General features: G+C 34.0%; 1 protein-coding gene across 3 annotated transcripts in view; it reads left to right on the forward strand.

Annotated features, from left to right (window-relative positions):
- LOC143244972 (eye-specific diacylglycerol kinase-like) overlaps window positions 1-24,531 on the forward strand; it is a 324,629-nt gene that overhangs the window by 65,576 nt on the left and 234,522 nt on the right. For all 3 annotated transcript variants that reach the window (XM_076490645.1, XM_076490634.1, XM_076490655.1), the window contains one exon: window positions 12,588-12,802. In XM_076490645.1, coding sequence (XP_076346760.1) covers window positions 12,630-12,802 — 173 coding nt within the window. In that variant the 5' untranslated portion in view covers window positions 12,588-12,629. The remainder of the gene's footprint in view (window positions 1-12,587; window positions 12,803-24,531) is intronic.

The raw sequence follows: 24,531 nt of genomic DNA on the forward strand, positions 1-24,531 counted from the left end.
GTGTATTAATTCGAAACTAAGTTATTGAAGAGTGAAGGTAGAGGACTGTTGCTCACAAGCTATCTTCCCTCTAGTATATTAATTCGAAACTAAGTTATTGAAGAGGAAGGAAGAGGGCTGTTGTTCATAAGCTACCTTCTCTCAAGTATATTAATTCGAAACTAAGTTATTGAAGAGTGAAGGTAGAGGACTGTTGCTCACAAGCTATTTTCTCTCTAGTATATTAATTCGAAACTAAGTTATTGAAGAGTGAAGGAAGAGGGCTGTTGTTCATAAGCTACCTTCTCTCAAGTATATTAATTCGAAACTAAGTTATTGAAGAGTGAAGGTAGAGGACTGTTGCTCACAAGCTATTTTCTCTCTAGTATATTAAATCAAAACTAAGCTAGTTCTTTATATGTATGTGTATTAAGATCGAATTAATGTATAAACATATGTTTTATTTCTAAAAATTAAAAATACTTAAAAAGTAAAATATCTTTACATCATTACCGTATGAAAAGTACAAATATGAATTTCTTGGCAGACAGTGAACAGTGTGTAATGTACAAAGCTGTAGGGTTACGGACCTACAAAGCTGAAGACCGAGGCTCGACTCTTCACAGTGGATAAAGTGTAGATAGTCCACTGTGCAGCTTTGTGCTAATAACAAAAATAATTAAATAAAGTTTATATCCTCTTTGTAGCCTCCCAGTGGTTCAACAACACGTCCGAAGGTTTATAACGCTAACAAAGGGCCTTTGAAAACCATGGTGAACAGAGCATACGTAGCTCCTTATATAGTTTGAACTAACAAGAAATAATTCAAATTTTCAATATAATAAGTTGTATATTAACGTTAGTTATATTATACTAAAATAATATTTTAAAGATAAATCTAATAATTTTCGCCATTCATTCTTTCTTTGTTTTTGAAGCAAAAATCGAAAGGTAAAAAAAAATGAAATGATTTTAATTTTTCGAAATTTCTTTTGTAAGTTTGTTTGTTTTTGCTTCCAGATTTGGAAGAAAACATCTCCTGAATATTTAATGTAATCCTCACTTCCGAGAATTTTACTTTTTATCAGGGTATGTTCTAATATCACAAGAAGCTATAAAATCAATTGTGTTCTAATTTGTCGGAAATAAGTTAAGGTGAAAGTGTTCTTTATATTTAGAAGTCTCGGAAAAAACAACAGATTATATTCATTAGTCTATATATACAATCAAAATATCTATATTTATTTTGTTTGTTTACTTGCTTGTCTTTCCGTCATGTTCATCCTTTCAGCCGTGGAGGCATTATGAAAGTGACGGTCAATCCCACTATACGTTGGTAAAATAGTAGCCCAAAAGTTGGCGGTGGGTAGTGATGACTAGCTGCCTACCCTCTAGTCTTACACTGCTAAATTAGGAACGGCTAGCACAGATGGCTCTCTTGTAGTTTTACGTGAAATTCAAAACAGAAACCAAACCGTCATTTTCACCACGTAGGTCACGCTTCCCTCAGTTGAAGGTGCGCAGAGAGGACTGTTTTTGTTAAAATACGTGTTTACCGTCTTCTGGCCAAACAGGAAATTTTATCGTAAACATATACATTACATGAATACATTCTACGAACTTGACACTTTTTGCTATGTTTGAGTTAACATTTAATTTATAATATATCATTATAGGCGTATTTAGTTATAGTTAATTAACCACACATATGTTTAATCTCAAACACAAAAGAAATATATGCAGAATTTGAATGTCGTGTACGAAAAAGCAAGCGGTAGGCCTAACCTATAAATTAAAATTATATCTTCTGCAATAAAATATAATACGTGAAAAGAGTAAAACTTAAATTATAATACTTATTCTGTACAACGAGATTCAAGTCAAGTGACAGAGCACTTAGATGAGATGGAAGAAAGGTTGAACCGGGAGATTGTGTTTTTTACTACCATAGGAGTAGACAGACCTATGTAGTTATAGATTGTTAATTATACATATATTAATATACAATATATTTAGCCTTACATACAAAGGAAATATATGCAATATTCAAATGTCCTGTATGAAAAAGCAAAAAGTAGGCTTAGCGTATAAAACTGAATTATGCACTCTGCTATAAAATAGATTACTTAAGAAGAGTAACACTTTGATTTTACTTTTTTTTTCGTCTTCAGGTGGTTCAGTACGAGGAAGTGAATTTGTTTCTTTTGATATATTATAAAGTACGATATTGCATTTTATTTCTACTATATTTCATGCTTCAATGTCATAATATGAATGAGGTATAATATTCATAAAAATATCTTTAAATTACTTTAAAACAAATTCAACATAATATTACTTACATTTGAAATTTTAATATTTGAGGAGAGGTGTCAGGGAATGAAGGGAGAGAGCTAGGCTTATCCTGTTCTCCAGAACAGGTAGTCATACGTGTACGAAATTATCTAAATATTCTCTACAAGGGCCTACTTATCCCTGCTAGTGAAGGGGAAAAAATATATATAGTTCATAAGGAAACACCGATTTACAACTTTTGTAATTTGTTTTCAAAAATACAAACCTAAGGTTGTTATTTTTCATAAATTCACAAAATATTTTTAGCTATCGAAATATGAAACAGGGAAACAAAGAAAGTAGATTTTTTTTTTTTTTCGAAAACCTGGGAGGGTCGGGTAACGCTACCAGTATATATAGTGAAAACAAAAATTACATAAATCAAGTAGGACTTTGTGTTTGAAGTTAAGCACAAAGCTAAAATATGAGCTATCTGTGCTCTGACAACCACAGGTATCAAAATCCAGTTTTTGGCGTTGTAATTCAGCAAACGCACCGCTATGCCACTGGGTGGCAAGCCAAATAAGTATAGAAATTAAAGGAAATGAAAGTAAACATTATGTAGTTATTTATAGATGGTTTATTTCATGGATACTAACTCAAAGATACTTTTGCAAAATTTTCACAAACTGTCTCTAATTTCAAACTGCTTGGCTGCAAATTCCTGAACTACTTTTCTCTGACCACATAATAGGATTTTACTATTACCCTCATAAAGAATTTATAGGCCTCAAAGTGCGAAGTGATATTTTGTTTTTGTGTGTGAGGTGACGAGACGTAAACTCGAAACCCGCAGATTTACAGCCAGGTACGCTTACAATTAGAATACACTCGGCCATAATTGTAAAAATTATGTGCTAGCCGTAGAGGGAAAGCAGCTAGACATCATTAACCACTGCCAACTTATGGGATAATCTTTTACCAACGAGTAGTTGGATTGGCCGTCACATTATAATGCTCCCACAGCTTAAAGGGCGAGTATGCTTCGTGTGATGGGAATTCGAATCACCTGGCCGTGCTCTGATAAACATTTTAATTTTACAACGTACTGTTGTGAAGATAACTCAGATTTTAAGACAGTCATTAATTTGAAATCGCAAAATGTTCTACACATTTAGGGCGAAATGGAAACGATTAAAATATTCGTACACCAGAAGGAAAAAAAAATGTTTCTGATAATACAGAATTTAAGTTTTCTTAGTTGATGGATTGTGGGTTTTGTGATATCCGGGAAAAAAATTGATTTATCTGTAAAACCCTCGCGATTCGAATAGGCATCTTTATGATGGATCACATGTGGAATGGGAAAGACACATTCTTGGCAGATAAATTGAAAGTAATTCGAAATATATCTCCTTTCCCACCTCAGTAGCGCTATAAATAACAGTTCGCAATGGCTTATTTGTCCGTTGTTCTTGTATTTGTGTGATCTTGCAGAATACTTTATACTCTTCTACCGACCGTCAGTAACGAAAACTTGATGGTTTTTGTAACGGATTTAATATTGTTTTAATATCTATGTTTGTTTAAGTTTAATATATATTTTGTAACGTGCGTAACTTATATTGTTCAATGTGTATTGCGCAAGTCTCGCCTGTACTCTAAATCTGTAGAAGATTTTCGTGTGTAAGACTCAACAATATATATTTTATATTGTTGCCTACTAAACTTTAAACAACTTTGCCTAAAGATTATAAATTGATGAAAAACATTGTTGGTCAGCTACAGTCAGTATACTATAAGTCTTGGAAGCTATATATGTGATTAATGGCTATTAACATTGTAACGCCCTCATGGCTGAAAGGACGATCATGTTTTATGTGACAGAGATTCGAAGTCGCGACTCACAGATTACGAGTCAAGCGCCCTAACCACCTGGCCATGTCAAGCCGAGCGTTGTAAGTCCGCAGACATACCGCAATGCCACTGGTGTGGGGCTCAGAGAACCTACTTCAGACATTAAATATTTTCCTCGGTTAAAAGTGAGTTTATAAGCCGCGTGCGGCCAACCAAGAACAGAGCTAGCTCGCCTTCCTGTCAAAAAACCTGTTCCAATCAGTATCAACTCAGAATTAATTTGCGCCTCGTAGACCTGGACCATCGATAAAATATTCACTTCCAGACTAGACAGAAGACTGGGTATTGTTTGTGAGTTTATAAATTTTTTGTATATAAATCTTTATTTGTAGTAATGGTTATTGTAAAGTATATTGTTGTTTGTATAGTAAAATATATTTGTGTTAAGAATAAAAATTGTGTGTATGAATTTTGTTGTCATATATCATAAATTTAATACACATCGACGTTTAATTAACTTCTAAAATAAAATTACGAGCTATCTGAGTCCATAATACATTACGTACTTAACATAATAAATCGTAGTCTAGTCCGAGATAAATTGTAATACGTAACACGTTTTTAAATTATTTATTTTGCATTAACAATGACTTACTACAGGTATGAAATAAAAGTAGCAAACACCTATGAAATCACTGTTTTAATAACCGAAAATATTCTACATCGTCCTAAGAAAAATAAAGAGCTTTTCATTGATATAACTTTTGTGTTGTGTTATCTTCACCTTTAACTTTAAGAGGACATCAAACAAAAACAATTTAGAGACGACTAATATGCTAATCACAATCAAAACAAAGACACTGATATGCTTGTCTTAGCTGTTCATTACCTTCCACAATTACAGAATGCTGAAAAGCTTTGGGCATAAAATAAAACCTCAGTTAGACGCAGAATTATCCTTGTGTTTGATATATGCCATAACGTAGTTCCAGGTATGTGTGCAAGTCCTCCAGCATTCTATACATTCACTTACTGTGACAGCGTATGAAGGTTTTATGACTTCGGAAAGAAGAAAGCTTTAAAGTCTCTACGAACTAATAACAATCATCCAGTCCTTGAAACGCTAGCTACCAAAGGCATCCAGAACATTGGTATGGTTTCGTATCAGTTAGTTAGTATCACGTACGATTTTCAAATGATATATGACCAGGTATACACTAACTGAATGGCCTACTAGAGAAATACCCAGTAAATAATGTGCCATTGAATAAGTTACCATTATAAGAACCAGCTTTCGTAAAGCATGTCAAAAAATCTGTTCATCAGTGTCAACCATGCATGATTTTCCATGTAGTAGGTCCAGATATTCCTACACCGAGAGTCTCAGATGCCACAGACATGAAGAAGTGATCCACCTGGAATTATTTGATGGTCCGACAGTTATTGAATGTTGGATGAGTTTGCGTGTTTCTGTCATGAGAGTGAGCCAATTGACTATGGCTACTCTCAGCATGAATTGCCTGCAATAAAGAGTGCCTGCTGTAAAGGATTTACTGTCACATATATATATACACTGATGTCTGTCTCAGTTAAATATATATTTAGAAATGGATGAAACTTATACTGTAAATGTATATTGCGAAATTTCCGCCTGTTCCCTTAATTTGTAGAAGATTCTCGAGCGTAAGAATCAATAAGGTAAATACGTATGTTGAATACCAGCATTACTACTTTAATTGAAATTTATAGAAAATACCTGCTCCAGCTTATTAAAGGTAATCAACACAACGCGAAGACTGTTTTATATTGTAAGTTTGCTACAGTTAGTACACAGTGAACCTCTGAAGGTATAACGTTGTTAAACACTTGTAATTCAGGAAACTACAGATATTTGACCAGAGGTGTTTATACATTTCGAACATTATAAGCCATTTAACTTCAAAGAATTAACTTCGGACGTTAATATTTTTTACGAGGACACGAGATGTTTTTGTCGATGAAAATCTTACCTCTGCTCATTGAAGCAGCTAGCTAGTTAGCCATTAAGTAAGTGAGTGAGTGCGAGTGTTTTGTTTAAGCAAAGCTACTTCGGGCTATCTTCTAAGTCCATCAACGAGAATCGAACCCCTGATTTTAGCATTGTAGGGAGCTGTTGATAAAATATTCAGTCCATACCAGATAATGGACCCAATATTCTTTGTATGTTTGTAAAACTTGTGTATATAAATCACAATTTGCAGTATCCGATATTATAAATTACATTATTATTTGTTTGCCCCCGCTAGTAAAGCGGTAGGTTTATGGATTTATAACGCTAAAATCAAGGGCTCTATTTTCCTCGGTGGCCTCAACAGATAGCCCAATGTGACTTTGATATGAGAAAAAACACAAACGCACACACATTATTTGTTTATTAAAATCTAATATAAATTAAAACTTAAATCGGTTTCAGGCTATTTGAAATCGTAATACATAACATAATAAATTGTAGACTCGTTGAAAATAAATTATAATACGTACCATAATAATTTAGGGAGTTGTCCAAGATCTGTATTAAACACAAAACTAAAGTCATAATTTAATTTGTATGTATATCTTAATGCCAACGACAAGAAGGATGCAATAAAAGTGAATCGCTTGAAAACACCATAAATTTACAATTAGAAGTTAAGAAATCAATAACCCAAAATTGAACTAAAATTGTGCTAAATCGATTATGCTAAATGACTAAATGCTAGTTGATGATGATTTGTTTTCAGAGGAAGCACTAGAAAAATACTCTAGTGTTTCTACTAAGTAATCGGAGTTGAGTAATAAAGATAAGTTAGATATCCAAATAAAACATAAAAAACCGAGAAAGAATGAACTTATATAGCAGCTGAAATAAAAAAAGAACGAACTCCTATCAAAGCCGAGAAAGAGTAAGTCATATTGAAGCTGAAAGAGTAAGTCAACGTCTTGAGGATAAACAAGCTCGTACAGAAGCCGAGAAAGAACAATCTCCTATCGAAGATGAAAAGGAAAGTAAATCCTCGAGGCTGAAAAAGTTTGTATAGAAGCTGAAATGAATGGAAATTAGACTCAACTCTGATCGATCAAAGTAAAATGACATTTTTGAATTCAATCAATATATTAAGGTGCCACCTTTTAATTAAAATAAAATTGATAAATATATCCAACATTTTGAAAAGGTTACCCAAAACATGAAATGGCCCAACGAAAAAAATTCATTGTTACTAAGTGTTTTAACGGGTAAAACACAAGAAGCTTATATCATTCTTTCTCTTAGAAGATTGTACAGATTATGATAAGGTTAAAGCACGCACGTTAGTACCAGAGGTTTATCGCAAAAATTTCAGAGACGATCGCAAGAAAGATAGTCAAACTCGTATGGAATTCTCCCAAGTAAAAAGTTATATTTTGATCGATGGTATTATTATAAGAATATTGGCAACAGTTTCGAGAAATTCATACAATTATGGCTGAGGAATTTCAATGCTGTACACGTAACGACATCTAAACTTACTCAGATAAAAAGAAAGTTGAAACACTACAGGAAGCAGCTGATCGTTTGGATTATTACACTTTAACACATAAAACTATTTTTTATGTAAAAAATCTTGTCATCTCAGCAAAATTCTGAACCTGTTCAATACATTAAAGTTGAGGATTCTTCTAAAAATCTAAATCCTCTAGTTTGAAATATTTTGGCAGTTAGAATAAAACTTCATCAAAGCCATCTGTCTGCCATTGTAAAATATCTGGTCATGTTATGTCCTATTGTTGGTGTTTGAAGAAAAGAAATAAAAACGAAAAGGAGGCAACACCCTATGCGTTCGTGTCCACATATCCGTACAGGAGTAGCCCAAGAGTTGGCAGTGGGTGGTGATGACTAGCTGCCTTCCCTTTAGTCTTCCACTGCTAAATTAGGGACAGCTAGTGAAGATAGCCCTCGTGTAGCTTTGCACGAAATTAAAAAACAAAACTAGTTATTTATATGTTACTATTAGACCTTAATTCGTTTAAATCGTTAATTTCTTTGTTATTTAGCTTAGTTTTAAGCTTATTACTTTTACATTTTTAATATTCTTGGAAACATTTAAATTATGAACAGTGACAATGACTCTAGTACCATTAACAAAATCTTGCAAACTCTATTCACCTAGTCTCACCTCCATCTGACCTTTCTTTAGGTCGATGATTTCCAAACTTTATATAGTGGCGCCCCCTATCGCAGCATTTTTTTCATACTGAATAATTCTTCTTAAGTGATGATAACAGCAAATACAGTAGTTTATTTTCCACTCTTTACTCAGTTTTTCTTAAGTATTAGAAGGAAAACTTATAGTACTAACAATGTATTTTTTCGTTCTTCTTTCGCTTTTTTTTTATTGTTATTGCTGGTTATCCTAGCAGAGAGTCGCGCCCCCTCAGATTACGAGTCGCACACCTTAACACACTTAGCCATTCCTGTCCCCTAATGTAATAACACTCTGCCACAATTTATTGTCATCACATGATAACACCTCATTGTTATGTCCTATTGTTGCCCAAAGGCCCTAAAGACATATTTGTTGAGTGCAATAAACGTTTAGTATTTTAAAGACGGCTGGTATGGGTATTAAAACTTTATTAAAATGAAGTACAGAACAACGTTTCGGCCTTCTTATGTTATCTTCAGGTTAACCTGAACTGCTCTTCTGTATTTTATTTTCTTTATAATACATTTTTACCTCAAGTGGGTTTCTCGTTATCATAAATAAACTTTGAATTTGCATCATACAAAACGAAGACAGACCATTGCTCTATTCAACCATCTAGTGTGTATTTAAATATTTCATTATGCTTACACATATTTGTGTCTTGCATATAATTATAGCCGTGTTAAGTTGAAAACACTATCTAAACATGAACTATGACTAAGGAGCCTCTTTAATACTAAAGACCGTGAAGAAATATTACGTATGATAGATCAGTACGAATGTATCAAATGCCAGTTAGCAGACTTGAGGAGTTTGAAGCGCCGTTTTGGCGATCGTGTTCAAAAGCACACGTGTAACACACCACAAATAATTGAAATATCTACTCACGAGCGTCAAAGTGCGATATATCAGATATAGCTCAACAGTGTTCGATTAAGATCTCAGGACGATTGGCTTCTACGAAATAAGGAGTTGTAAAGACTTTTCCGTTTGTTTTATTTTTTGTTTTTTGTAAGCTTTGAATGTGTCGAGTGAAACATTTTATAAATCAAACTGTTTACTGTGTGGTTTTTCTCGTAAAGTGTCCTTTACCCTGAAACTCAAGATTTTTTGTTTCCTTATAATCTTCATGATTAAGCCTACTAATTTAAATGGTTTAACCAATGGTAGGCCTAATTTTTTACGATTGAAATATTTTATGTACACAAATGATTATTGTGTTTTTCTTTTTCTAAATTTTTCCCTACCAAAACTCCCATTATTTTTTGTTTTATATTCTTAGCAGATAGGCCTACTAATTCAAAGAGCTTAACTTGATGTTAGGCCTAAATCTTTATGACTGGTAAGCTGTTAGGCCAGTTCGTATTATAGCTACGTGCAGTTAATTGTTAAGTTAATGGTATTATAAGTACTTCATATGTAGTTTACTGTAAGTTTTGTAATGATTCTGTTAACCTTGAATATATTTGCATCGTTCAATTTTCTTTTAACTGTTACATGTATTGATTATTACTAACGTTAGGTATACACATATCAGAAGATAATAGTAAATGTGAACACTATGTTTTAGAAACTTATATTGCATTTTGAAATGTGTAAAGCAAACCATTTTTCTTTAATTTTCAATAAAGTGAAAAATAGGTTAGTAATTTAGACATTTAATTCTATGTGATGGTCCCTCCTTTCATAACAGGTCAGCAGCATTTCGTTAGGGGTCAATGCAGTTTGTATCACTACCAGTGATACTCAACAAACGTACTAAGTGGAGTTAATATTGGTAGTGCGCGAAAACGTAACGTAAAAATTGTGTATATGGGTACACTATCCTCTTCACACTGTCTCGCCTTTTAACTGTTCGAACACACTAGTGTTTTCTTCTCTTCAAATAGCACTCACCCCAGTGGTAAAACAATATTTCTGTACATTTATACCGCTAGAAACCGGGTTTCGATACTCGTGATTGATAGAGCACGGATAGCTCATTATGTAGCTTGTGCTCAATTACAAATAATACATTCAAAAATATTTAAAAAAAACTATTCACGTGTTTTTCATTCGTGACAGAAAAGCACTCATGTACTTCCCATTAATGTACAACATTTAAAAATATATTATGCAACTAGGTTGTTTCATTATTGTTATTTAAATAGGGCTGGGTTCATACTTGAAAGAAAAACAACCTAAACAACATGGTATATGAGCTTAAAGTGGTCTTAGTTAAACTTGTTTTATTGTGATGTAATATCACAGTACCTGTCGATCAATAAATCAAGCTGCCCTGTATTATTCGTTGGTTTGGTGTTAAATTTCATGTAAAGCTAGTTCAGGGTTATCTACGCTAGCCGTCCTTGATTTAGCAGTGTAAGACGTTTTTAAGCATTATGTATTTATGGATATGTAACTATTTTTAAAAATATCAAATATTAAAGTAAATTTGGCTTTGGTCACTGATGAGGGTTTTAAACCGTGTTTATAAATAAAACTAAAAATAGTGGGATGTAATCTGTTGAAATTAATGTCATGTTTAAGATTTATTCAAACAACTACTAAGAATTATGAAAGCTCATTCTATAAAAATAGCTTGAAGTTGTCAAACGAACAACGATGAAACAAATTACACTTAATCGCCTACCCGTTTTCACATAACCTCTGCACTTGGGGTCACTCAACGTGTGTGGTATTAAAGCAACGGTCAATATCCACTGTTTGATTAGATTGTCCAAGAGTTGATGGTGACTGTTTTTGACAAGTCCTCTTTTTTCTATTTCCTTATTTTAGTTTTGGGACATACATCCTTTGTACGGCTCTAAGTAATCAGCCATAGTTAGTTAGTTAATTATCACCATTAGATTCCATCTAGGAACATAGGGCCGCAATCGCTTGCGGATTCTTCAACAAGTATTTTAAGTGAGTAGGTTGTTAGCCCACTGCACCGAGCCGTCCCTAATTTAGCAGTGTAATACTAGAGGGAAGGCAGCTAGTCACCACCACCCACCGCCAACTCTTGGGCTACTTTTTTACCAACGAATAGTGGGATTAACCGTCACGTTATAACGCCCCCACGGCTGAAAGAGCGAGCATGTTCCATCAGAGATTAAAGATAATTTACCTTGGTTTATCTGCAGAAAGTTGAAAACATTCATATTAGAGGAAACAAGTAAACGTTATCTTGAACGTACTAATATTATTGCCTCTGTCTTAACTTGTAGATATAAATAGAATTATTTCATGATTGTGAAGTATGATGTAACGTATCGGACAATGAATCCTTGCTAAACGCTTGTCTCTATATATATTCAACATAAAAAGTGATCTTAAAATTTTAAATGCTCATCTACAGCCATGAGCTTTATTAGTATAGAATATGGCGTAGTGCGAGTTTTTATAAACTGCCACAGATGTTCAGTTTTCTTACTAAGCCTTCTTTGAATAAACAAAGATCGTCTGTTTTAGTGTTTGTTTACACTCACAGTATTCTGTACATGAACGTAATTTTTTTGTAAATACTCCAATCTCTTATTACTGAAACATAGGAAGCAAAGAGAGAAGTAAAAGAAACGATAATTATAGGAAAAGTAGTTTGTGTGCAGAATAATACTGTTTGAAACACTGTACAAGATAATGAACGTTTCGGTATACAATGTATGATTGTAAGTGTGTTCTGATGAGACAGGTATATTTGAGATATATATAATTTTATAAATATTTTTGATCATCGAATGAATTCACATAATGTTGAAGTAATTTACAGTTAACGTAAACAGTTTTGAAATTCGATTATTGGCTTCAAACATTTATTTCATTTATATTTTTAATCATTTATCGTCTTTCTAAATTTCAAACGTAACAAGATTTTGGATGTAAGAGAATCCATATACACGTGATATACCAAAGTTAATTCACACATTTACAAATTATGGGTACTTGCTAATGAAGCTGCACATTATTTCAATTTTCCAGATGTTCTTCTGTGTATTTATAGTTTAGTAACATTTGTTTTCAGTGCAGTTGCTACTTCATGAAGTTCATATCAGTTAGGCTTAGAAGTTGATGTTTTTATCACTAATTGTTTTAAAGAAGTTATATAGAAATAAAGTTCACGCATTTTTGAATTAGTTTCTTATTTCGCCAAAAATTGTTGCAAAAATGTAAACAAAAATATTTTATGCCGTACTTTGGAAAGTAGTGGTTAAAATTAAACAATAGCACTAACAGTTTGCTTGTGAGATTAAGTCGTTGAAAATACGGTTGTAATTTGTTTCATCATGTTTTCAGGTGAATTTACAAGAATAGATATATGCATGATTATTTGTTACCATGGCGACTGCCCCAAGTGGCTCCGCCTTAGTTCCACCCACAATCATTGTCGAAGAAGAACTAGAAGAACAAGTCGTTAATTATGTGCCCAACAATAAACTTTTGACACCGCCAGATACATTAGATGTGGAATGGGCTGAACTTCCTCTATCCCGTCATCGACCTTCGTACAGGTTTGCTTTTATTTCTTTTATGAAAATAATAATAAAATACAACATATTCGAGGCTTTTGGACAGTAATTGGATGAATTTTTATATAATATTTTATTATGTATTAACCCGAGCCGTACAATGAAAAACAAAGCGGAACCTTCTCTACGTATTGTTTTGTTAATCAAAATTTGGTAAGAGTAAAAATGACTGTCACATGTGTTTCTGTAAACAACAGCAAATACTAAATGTATAACAGATTATGTAAATTCTATCACGTACTTGAATAATTAAACAACATTGAAATTGTGTTTAATTTGTGAGATAGTCCGTAAATATATCGTAAAGATTTTTGACGTAATTTTGTAGCGAAATATTCGTACAAAAAGAGTACATATTGAGAAAGTTTAACATTCTCTATAACTCATAGATTATAAAAGAAAATACTGGTCTGGATTCTAGAAGGTATATAGAAACTCCGAGCATACTATTTATTCTGCACATGTAATCACTGGATTGATTTTATAGTAATTAATGAAAATGTATTTCTTACCGCGTGAATTAAAATTGTAATATGTATAATGTACGATAGATGGCAGCACAAGACAGCTACCTCCAGGATAGCTGAGAAGAATAAATGTGTCACTTCAACGTAGAATAAACAACAAAAGTACTAATTATATTCATTTCGTGTTGTATTCGATGTATCACACCAATTAAAACACTTTTTGCTTTACAACATGAAAAGTGAAATGAAATACTCAAAGAAGGTTATTCTTAAGTTATAAACAAGAGTGAAAAATTGAATAATACGTGATACTAAAACACATATATGTATGTTTTCTCTCTTCGACTATAAATTTTTAAAATTGAAAATATTTGTGATTTATCTGTGCTAACAGTGTTTACTTATTGTGCCTCACTGGCTTAATGATATGTGTTAAATTTTTGGGTATTTATTGTTTGTCTAAAGCTACAAAGTTGGCTCTTTACACACAGCCCATCACAGGTATCGAAACTCGATTTTTGGCCTTATAAATCTTGACACTTACTGCTGTAATACTTATTTGACACTTACTTCTAGTAATAGAAGACTCCTTACCAAACTAGACGAAAGACAGTTAATTTCAGTTCTTGCTTTGATCATAAACTAATGATACTTTATTTTTTACAAAAGCAAGAACAGATATTCATTCACTATTTCAGCCGTGGGGGCGTAAAAACGTGACGATCAATCCCATTATTCGTTGGTAAAAGAGTAGCCCAAGAGTTGGCGGTGGGTGGTGATGACTAGCTGCCTTCCCTCTAATCTTATACTGCTACGTTAGGGACGGCTAGCGCAGATAGCCCACGTGTAGCTGTGCGCGAAATTCAAAGATAAGCAAACTTGATGAAATACAAGGAAAACCTTGGCTTAAAATATTCCAGAAGAGCAAACTTGTACTGAAATACGAATGATATAAAATAATACATACTAGCAATGACTTCAGAATTTTTCCATTGTGGTCAAAAAGTTTAGTGTGTTTTTCTTCCAAATTCCAAGAATTTAACTTATAATATTAGTTTCTGCTTTTTATAGCTATTATATAAGCATAGAATACGAGTAATTTTTTTTTGTTAATAGTTTAACATCACGAGAAGTGCATAGATATCGGCAGTAGTAAACACGTATAAATTATAACTTTCACTATTCTGTTCATTACTTAGCTTTCTAATTATAAATCCTCTTATATAGTGAACACTTTCAAGTTAAAAAAGCACTCATAATTAATAGGTAATTTGAACTCAAAATATAGTAGCAAAACAACAAACGTGCTCGTAACAGACTTTGTGGTTAAGGAATTTATTTCTCATCACGAGAATGTAATTTTCAAGAAATAATTTAATTGTGATTTCGTCCAAATAGTGCGATAACGTTATCTATATAAATATAACAGTTTAACGTATCCAAATTAATATAACAGTTTTACGTATCTATATACTGTCTATTGTATGTCCATTTCATTACTTGATGGTACGGATGAATCTTCACCAAAATTTGTATGGAGGCTTGTTAGGTAAGTTTTGCGTTTATCGGTTTCTTTGGGCATTTTGTATGTTTTTTTTTTTTTTTACAATTACATATAAGAGAAATAACTTTTATTTCCATCTAGTAGTATAAATAGATGTCACAATGCAGGAAACCTTGACAATAAAATGAGTGTTTATTCATTATCTACTAAGTGTTTTAAATTGTAAAATATTATCTGTGAAGAAGAAGCCGAAGTGATGGTGTATACTGTTGTATTGCCAATTAGCATTTTGGTATTAGGGACAGCTAATCTTGGACTTTAGTACTATCTTATCTGGCCGTTTAGCCGTATTCCTATAAGGTGTTGTTCAGGTTGAAAATATCACTAAACTTTAAAGATAAAAATCTGTCATCTGCATTATTAAACCATAAACCAAGTTAGTATGTAGGATGTTTGAAAATACTTAACAGGTTTATTCCACCTCATAAGGAACCTGTAATGGCCCAGGTGGCCATTCAACTCGTAATCTGAAGGTCAGGGGTTCAAATCTCAATCCAATGAACATGCACACTTTTTCACTCTGCGACCGTTATAAAGTCCCGCTCATTTCCATTATTTGTTGGTTAAAACGAGTAGCCAAAGAGTTGGTGGTGAGGGGTTATTATTAGCTGACTTCCCTCTAGTTTTACACTGCAAAATTAGAGATAGTTAGCGCAGATAGCTGTAGTGTAACTTTGCGTGAAATTCAACATAAACAAACAACCCCAAGATAAACAGAATAAATTAACTTACGTTAATATATTATCAAAAATTCCAGGAGCAATACTTCCAGAAAACCTTTGTTGTTAAACAAATTTTAGAACAGCTGCTGAAATTTGATCAGCTTTGGTTATTTTAAATGCAAATAAAGTTTTGGTACACTATCACTAAGGTTTTTTTTCGCAGAGAAGTGACTTTACAATCGTTTGAAAAGAGAATATAATTTCTTTACAATTTGTGATTAGTAACCCAAACTAGAGTTAAAAACTTTTGCATTAAAGCACTGCTGTTTGTTTTGGCAGTAGTGGTAATAACATATCTTTAAAATGTTATGTTCTTGTAAGGATTAGAGAGGATAGTTTGGTTTCAATTTTGCGCGAAGCTACATGAGGGTTGTCTGGGCTAGCCGTCCATAATTTAGCAGTGCCAACTCTTGGGCTACTCTTTTACCAACGAATAGTAGGGTTGATCGTACTTTATAACACCCCCACGGCTGAAAGGTTGAGCGTATTTGGTGTGACGGGGCTTCCAACCCGCGACCCTTAGATTACGAGTCGAGTGTCTTTACCACATGGCCATGCCGGGCCTGGCCCACTGGTTGGAAACTTTATAATAAAAAATAAATTACCTTGCGTAGGAAACTTTATAATAAAAAATAAATTAACTTGCAACCAACGTACCTGAGGGTACGTAATTTTTTTTTTAAGTTTAATTAAAACTATAAGGCGAACAGGATATAGTAAATTATCGTGTACACAATGTTCCATTTATGTTTTTCTCAAAGAAAAATAAATAATGGTTTGAGAGTGCCGAAAAACCAGTCTACGTGGGAAAACTTTATCTTTGTTTCGCTCTGCTTGGCAGCTAAAATAAAAGTTACACATACTTATATTGTAATCTTAGAAAACAATACTGAAACAGTGGAATAAATAAATGAATTCTGAAAAAAAAAAATCCTAGACGTTTCATAAAATATAAATTATCTTGGTTGAACTGAGAACTGAAAGAACTACAAAAACAATTCGCGAGTTTTCGTTATTATCTGATTATTTATAAAGTACAAGAAGTTATCTTACGCTATTTAATGTGTAACAATACAAATAGTTGTTTACCTTATTTGAAGTACAAAAGAATTGTGCGTAGCATTAACCTTTTTTTGTAGCACTCTCGTGAGCTAGTCGGCTGTACTTGTATAGACTTGCAGCATTAAATTCCTCTGGACTGCCCGGCATGGCCAGGTGGGTTAAGGCGTGCGACTCGTAAGCCGAGGGTCGCGGGTTCGCATCCCCGTCGCGCCAAAGATGCTCACCATTTAGGCCCGGCATGGCCAAACGTGTTAAGGCGTGCGACTTGTAATCTGAGGGTCGCGGGTTCGAATCCCGGTCGCACCAAACATGCTCGCCGTTTCAGCCATCGAAGCATTATAATGTTACAGTCAATCCCCACTATTCGTTGGTAAAAGAGCAGCCCAAGAGTTGGCGATGGGTGGTGATGACTAGCTGCCTTCCCTCTATTCTTACACTATTAAATTAGGGACGGCTAGCACAGATAGCCCTCGAGTAGCTTTGTGCGAAATTCAAAAAACAAAACAAACGATCCTCTGGACTGATTGCGGACAACACGTAAAACTCGTGGTTCGAATAATGCCGTATCTATCGCCATCTATTATCATGATTTCTTTTCATTGTATTATAATGTATATTATCCGTATTCGACAACTTTTGGTGTATTTATTTTTTAATAGAAATAAATGTGATTTTCTTCTCATTTCAATCACAAAAGTAATAAGAGTGATGTTAAGAATCAATAGATCAGTTTATTGATTGGTATCGTCTCATACTGAATGAAAGACCAATCTTTGACTTGTAGATAAAACCGTTACAAGTGTAGCTGTTGTTAAAAAGACCCAGCTAAGGCGCTGATTCTGTGTTCGCTTGATGTGTAGGGGCCTCACTCAGTTATTCTTAAATACGGAAACTGCTATGTGACGTTTACATTTGAGTCTGTTTGGAAAGGTGTCTTATCAGGTTTTAAGGTTCTAACCTAAAAATATATCTTAAAATATGTTTAGACTATTTTGTTTGTTTCTTTGGTGTGTTTTTTTTCAGAGCAAAGTCACATTAGGCTATCTTGTGCGTCCATCGGGGAGAATCGAACCCTGAATTTTAGTTTAGTCTATTGAACTGTCGTAGTCACACCGGAGGTCTTGGGTTTTGCTCGTTTTCTTAGTTATTTAAACATATTTTCTTATACATTTTATGTTAAAGTTACTTTAAGCAGAGAAATTGGGTGTTGTTTTTTTAAACAATATCTTAAGCGATTGAAGGTGAATGACATTTACGTGGGTCTGTTCATTATTCAAGGAAAAATTGCATTTCGAAGTGGTATTGCATGTGGTCAAGGAATACTCTTTTCTTTTATAACTTTGGAGTACGCAAGTCGGATTTGATTTTAAAAAATGATTTCGTTAACCATTTTTTAACCTCTTCAATGAGACAGTACTTACAGGCCCGGTATAACCACTTACAGGCCTGGTATAACCAGATGATTACGACACTAGAATCGTAATCTGAGGGTCGCAGGATCAAATCCTGCATCAAATATGCTGGCCCTTTCAGCCCTGCTAAATTAGGGACAACTAGTGCAGATAGCTCTCGTGTAGCTTTGCGCGACATTTAAAACAAATTTTTTTCGTAGCATTTTTTATAACATAATATATATACGTTTTTAATATTTTTGCAAGACATTTCGGCCAAAAGTTGGTGGTGGGTAGTCTTATACTGCTAAATTATGGAAGGCTAGCGCAGATAGCCCTCGTGTAGCTTTGCACGCATTTCAAAAACAAAACAAACAGAAATAACAAAACCACAAGTTCTTTCGAGTCGCGTGTCTTTTGTCAAAAATGACAGACCTTGCACGATAACTCTACAGCACAATCAAAGAACGATTTGCTTCAGAAACACAGTATTCTACCGCAACCAGGAATCTCCCTATTGTGTATTGGTTTTTAATTTATAAAATATGGTTGCGGGTATTCTTATGGAAAAGGATAAGAGTACTAAATTTTGTATTTCATCTCTGGTTAGGTATGAGTACTTCTTTTTGTAACATTAACCTCGCGGCAAAATAAAAACTTGCAGATGAGCTAAGGCTTCGTATTAAGCGTGTTATTATTTTCCAATAACTTTTTTCCTTCATCCAAATTTACATTAAAGTACTGGAGGCACTTGTCGAAAGAATAGACTTCTTAGTTGCACAACTTGTAGCTGATTTCAGTATTGAAAAAATCACCACCTCTAGATATTCCTGCTGCATTGAGTGTGTTATACGAGAAGCACTTATTTGCTCAAATTACATGGACAAAGGCAAGGTTAATAGCTAGGAACGGCTGTTTAAAGTGATTATATATGACTTAAAATAAAATATTTATGCTCTTGCTTGTAATTATTCCTGATATCTCTAAACGCACGTGGTCTTTATGATCGCATAACTGTTGTACGCATTTTGTTCGCTGCAAAATCCAACTTTTGAGAGCTTTGCAGTTACGTATCAGAAATTCATCATTTCGAACATCGTTATTTTATTGTTTTTTCTGCTAGTATTTATTAGATCAGAGCAACTCCTTGGTTCGTTTACTACGCCCATCCATAGAATTATTAAAGGTTGATGAAAGGTATTTTGTGAAAAACGAAGTTCACTGTGTGGGTATTTGGGTATTGATGTTGTTAAATACCCAGGAGGGTCAGGTACATTTGACCTCTTCCTCCCTCCCGAACGATTATAGCGTCTGTCTTTAGGGTTTTTTTTTGGTTTTTTTAAAGCTTTGGGCCAGAGTAAAAGTATAACATCATACTCAGGTCCATTTCAGGGCTCAGTCCATGCATGGACGAACAAGAAGTTTTTTGTTTTTTTTCTTCATTTAATTTTTTTTTCTATATATATATATTTTTTGTATTTTCATATATATATGTATATATTTTTTGTATTTTTCTCCTTTTTCTCGATTGAGAGAATGCTACTACTACTTGTAGTAACACACACAAAAAGAAAGTAATAATAATTATTATTATTCAATACTTGAATAATAATTCAAAAAGAGAAAAAAAATAAAAAATAATAATGATTAAAAAGAAAATAATAATTATAATAATAAAAAGAAACAAGGACTAAGTGTCTGGTGCATAGTGGCCACCTTGTGTTACATTTCTTAAATATATGTTAAAAGGGGAGAGGTATCTAGGACCACTTACATCATGTACGTGATATCTGTCGAGATCACACATTAAGTCATTTTTATGCCAATTCTTATTGAAGTATTTTAGAGAATTATGCAAGAGTCTTTCAGATATAGTGTCTATGTTTGCATACTTGTGCATGAATGTGGTTGAGGTGCTACGTGGTACTTTATATGCTGAAGTTAGTACAGAATTTTGTATACGTTGAAGTTTCTGTACATGTGTGGGTGCTATGTTAATCCAGGCAGGTGATGCATATTCTATTGTTGGTCTAATGTACGTTTTGTAAATTTTAAGTATGTTGTCTGGTGATGTTCCTTGGATTTTACCTGAAAGACTTCTTGCATAGTTTGCTCTTTTCCAGATTCGTATCAGTACATTTTTAATATGTGGTAACCACGTTAATTTTGAATCATAGGTTAGACCTAGAAATTTAGCAGAAGTAGCAGTCAGTAAAAGTGATCCATTCATATAGAGTTTTGGTGGATCTTTTTTCAGCTTATTCAGTCTGCTGAATACTATGACTTGAGTTTTCGGAATATTGATTTTGATTCTGTATTTCTGGCAGTATTCTTCGATGTTATTTAGAACTGGTTGTAGGTTCGTTGCTGCTATTGACGGAGTGGGGGCGCTTTTCCAGACTGCTACATAGTCAGCGAACTGTGATGCATAACCTAAATTTAGGTCCGACAGAGACATTTTACTCACGTACATGATAAATAATATAGGGCTAACAACCCCTTCCTGCGGGACTCCTGCTTCGGGTGAAAAGGACCCTGAGTGGGCCCCATTTACATTTACTTTACACATTCTGTTATCCAGGAAGTTGGACAGCCAGCGAATGTGAAAAACGAAACGTTATCTATTTGTTTGTTTTTGAATTTCGCGCAAAGCTACTCGAAGACTATACGTGCTAGCCGTCCATAATTTAGCAGGATAAGACTACAGGGAAGGTAGCTAGTCATTACCACCCACCGCCAACTCTTAGGCTACTCTTTTATCAACGAATACTGGGATTGACCATCACATTATAACGTCCCCACGGCTGAAAAGAGTTGACGTTTGATGTGACGAAGATTCGAACCTAGGACTCTCAGATTACTAGTCGAGCGCCCTAACCATGACCAGATGGTCATGCCGGGCCTACAAGAAAGTAGGCAACATTGCCAGTTTCTGGTGTGCTCATGTTAAACCAATTAATATAGTTTCACCGTTACTTTTATAACGTATTCAAGCCCAAAGATGTGGGAAGGGCGATTTTGGTGTAACGGGACGTGAACCATAGACCTTCGAATTCAAGTCAGAAACGCGACCCATTAAGCCACATTGTGTCCAACAACAATAAAAAATGGTATAAAATAAAGTTTATTGAATCTCCTATCCAGTTATAGTTCTTTGGTTAGCCAAATACTAATAAGATAGGTGAGAATCGACATATGCAGTACTTGCCGAAGGACAGATATAATACAGCTCAGATGATCACCAAATATTAATTTTTTTTTAAATAATAATGTAGGTTTTTTATAGTTTATAATAAGAAATATTCTTATAAACGGTGATAGAAATAGCTGTAAGATTCCACGTGTATCACTTTCTTATCTACGAAACACAAATAATGTTCATATATGCAGTATACAGATACAAACCTCAACGTGTCTGGACTGACTCTTGTTGAAATTTACAGTTTTCGACAGTCGCAAATCTTGCTTCCTGCTATACACACCTATTTCTGGCTATACGTCACATACAAGAAAATAAATGTTTGTTTGTTTGTTTTGAATTTCGCACAAAGCTACTAGAGGGCTATCTGTGCTAGCCGTCCCTAATTTAACAGTGTAAGACTAGAGGGAAGGCAGCTAGTCATCACCACCCACCGCCACCTCTTGGGCTACTCTTTTACCAACGAATAGTGGGATTGACCGTCACATTATACACCCCCACGGCTGGGAGGGCGAGCATGTTTAGCGCGACGCGGGCGCGAACCCGCGACCCTCGGATTACAAGTCGCACGCCTTACGCGCTAGGCCATGCCAGGCCCAAATGTACGTGACCTTACATTTCATGTACTGAAATCGCACTTTTGGGTCAAGATAGAACTTATACAGTAAATATCAGTTTTATGTGGTAGCTTCGGTTTCAATACAAACAGCTTCACCGCCCATGCTGCCGTTCCAAGCCAACCACATTTCCATAAAAAGACCATATATGAGGTAATTTCTTTGTTACGATATTGGTCAAAATGACCCAAATAGCTGACTATCTTTGGTTAGTCATTGCACAGATAATTGTTAGCTCAACGTAATTTAGTTTGTTTTATCAACTCATATGATAATCTTTTTTCAACTTTTCCCTTTAAATTTAAAACAAAGAGGAGGGGAACTTGTCTTTTGTTACTTCAAAAATATAACATTTGAACATCGATTTATAAACACTACTGAGGTTTGAAATAATATTTTAAAAAGTCGTAGGTTGTTTTCTAAAACATAGAAAATATAATTCTATATTAGATAAAAAGGTTAATACATCCGAAAAGTAGCACACGTGTATCTGGTCACTGATTGTGAAACTACAATTGTTAAGTTATTATATTTCACTGAAATTAAGTAAGAAGTTTCTTATCTTATTAGGTGTTCTTTTTCCTCAATATACCTCAACATTTTCTGATTGAAAGTTATTGCTCTGGCTGGTGTACAATAATATGTTAGGTTGAAAAAACAGAAAAAGTAGAAACCAAACGGACAACAATTTCCAACAAAGAAAAAACTAGAACACGTGTTTTATTTATGTAGTGAAAACAAATTCATTGTTTTCCTCCATATAATCTCTTCCGTATATCAGAAGAGTGAATGGTATACTCGTATTTACACCTATCAAACAGAACAAATAAAAAAGACATGTACTCACTTACAAAAAATACATAAGTACCAAAGTTACACCAAATTTTTTTTTTTCAGTTATATAAATACTCTAGTATTTTAGTGTTACGTTATACCCCTCCAAGATATATAAGAATTACTATGTTTACATTTGGAATAAAAAATATTGCACTATGGAATATGTTGATCACAAATTTAACCAGCTTCATCTTGTATAATTTTAAGTTCTGAAGACAAATTCGCGAAATTGATACAAAGAACAAAATCATGAAAATAAAAATTGCTTTGTTAAACAGTGAGATAGTACGCAGTCTATTCAATTAGAAAACAAATAGTTGCTTAGATTTCAAGCGTATCGTTTTTGGCTGCAGTTTAAAACGTATCACATTGACTACATCTTTGCCAAAAAAATGACCACTTTGTTTTGTTCCCATGGCCTGCAGTTTCTTCTTCAGAATTAACAAAAACAAACAAACAAACAAACAAATAATTTAGTCTGATATATGTTTCTTATATTTCAAGCAATAAATAACTACGATAAATTTATAAAAACATTTGAAATTATTGGGGGAAAATGTGCTGTTTTTTTTTACAGAATAAGAAATAATTTGTGAAGTTTTCTCAAACAAAAACGGGGCCTGGCATGGCCAGGTGGTCTTAATTTCGCTGGTTCGAATCACCGTCGCACCAAACACGCTCACCCTTTCATTCGTGAGGGCGTTATAAAGTGGCGGTCAAACCCACTATTCGTTGGTAAAATAGTAACCCAAGAGTTGACGGATCGGGGGGGGGTGATGACTAGTTGCCTTCCCTCTAGTCTTACACTGGTAAATTAGGGACGGTTAGAACAGATAGCCCTAGTGTACCTTTGCACGAAGTTTAAACCAAACACAAACGAAAATGGCTTAAAATCTGTTTTATAACGAGGTAAATATTTTAATCAGTCAACGAAAAACATTTAAAATCATCATGAGACAAGTAACATTTTATTAAGGAACATTATTACATGAATAATTAACTATACAATTAACAGTGACATATTTAAGTAGGTGCTCAGTTTCAAGGCCCGTGGTCTTAATGGGGGTTCATTGATAATTTTATTCTATGTCAAATTACAGAGAGTGTAGGGCCCACAAAAATCATTAGTCCCTGGGCCCACACAACCTTAAATTTGCCACTGACAATTAATACATACATGTGTGTATTTTATGGTTTTGTGACAAATGGATCCAATCTTCCACTCATGATCTGCTCTTTGCTCCTCGAAATTCATGAAAAGGTTCTTTAGGTATCGATAAATGTTGTGGAGGAAATCTAGTATCCAATTTTGTACTTCCAATTGTACAAACATAGAAGTTCTTGGCATTCTAAAGGAGATAAAATTTTAGATAGACAAGTTTATTTGTTTAAAATTTTCCCACAATGCTACCCGAGAGCTATCTGTGCTAACCGTCCGTAATTTAGCAGTGTAAGACTAGAAGGAAGGCAGCTAGTCATCACCACCCACCTCCAATTCTTGGGCTTCTCTTTTACCAACGAATAGTGAGAGTGGCCGTCACATAATAACGCCTCCTCGGCTGAAAGCGCGAGCATGTTTGGTGCGACGGTGATTCGAACCCGCAAGGCTGAGATTACGAGTAGAGTGTCTTAACCACCTGGCCATGCCGTACCATAGATAGACAAGACCACTTCATAATTACTAGATACAGTTGTTTCACTTCATGTTTACAATAATTTACAGGAAACGTAATTATGAAACAATAAATTACTCTATCATATGATATACACCTCATTCTATCGTATAGTTTATCTATAAATTTTTACTTCCATTAAAACACTAACTTGTTGATTAATATTGGTATCTCTTTAT

This window comes from Tachypleus tridentatus, chromosome 1 (assembly GCF_004210375.1).
Source record: "Tachypleus tridentatus isolate NWPU-2018 chromosome 1, ASM421037v1, whole genome shotgun sequence".
In the NCBI taxonomy this organism is placed as follows: Eukaryota; Metazoa; Arthropoda; class Merostomata; order Xiphosura; family Limulidae; genus Tachypleus; species Tachypleus tridentatus.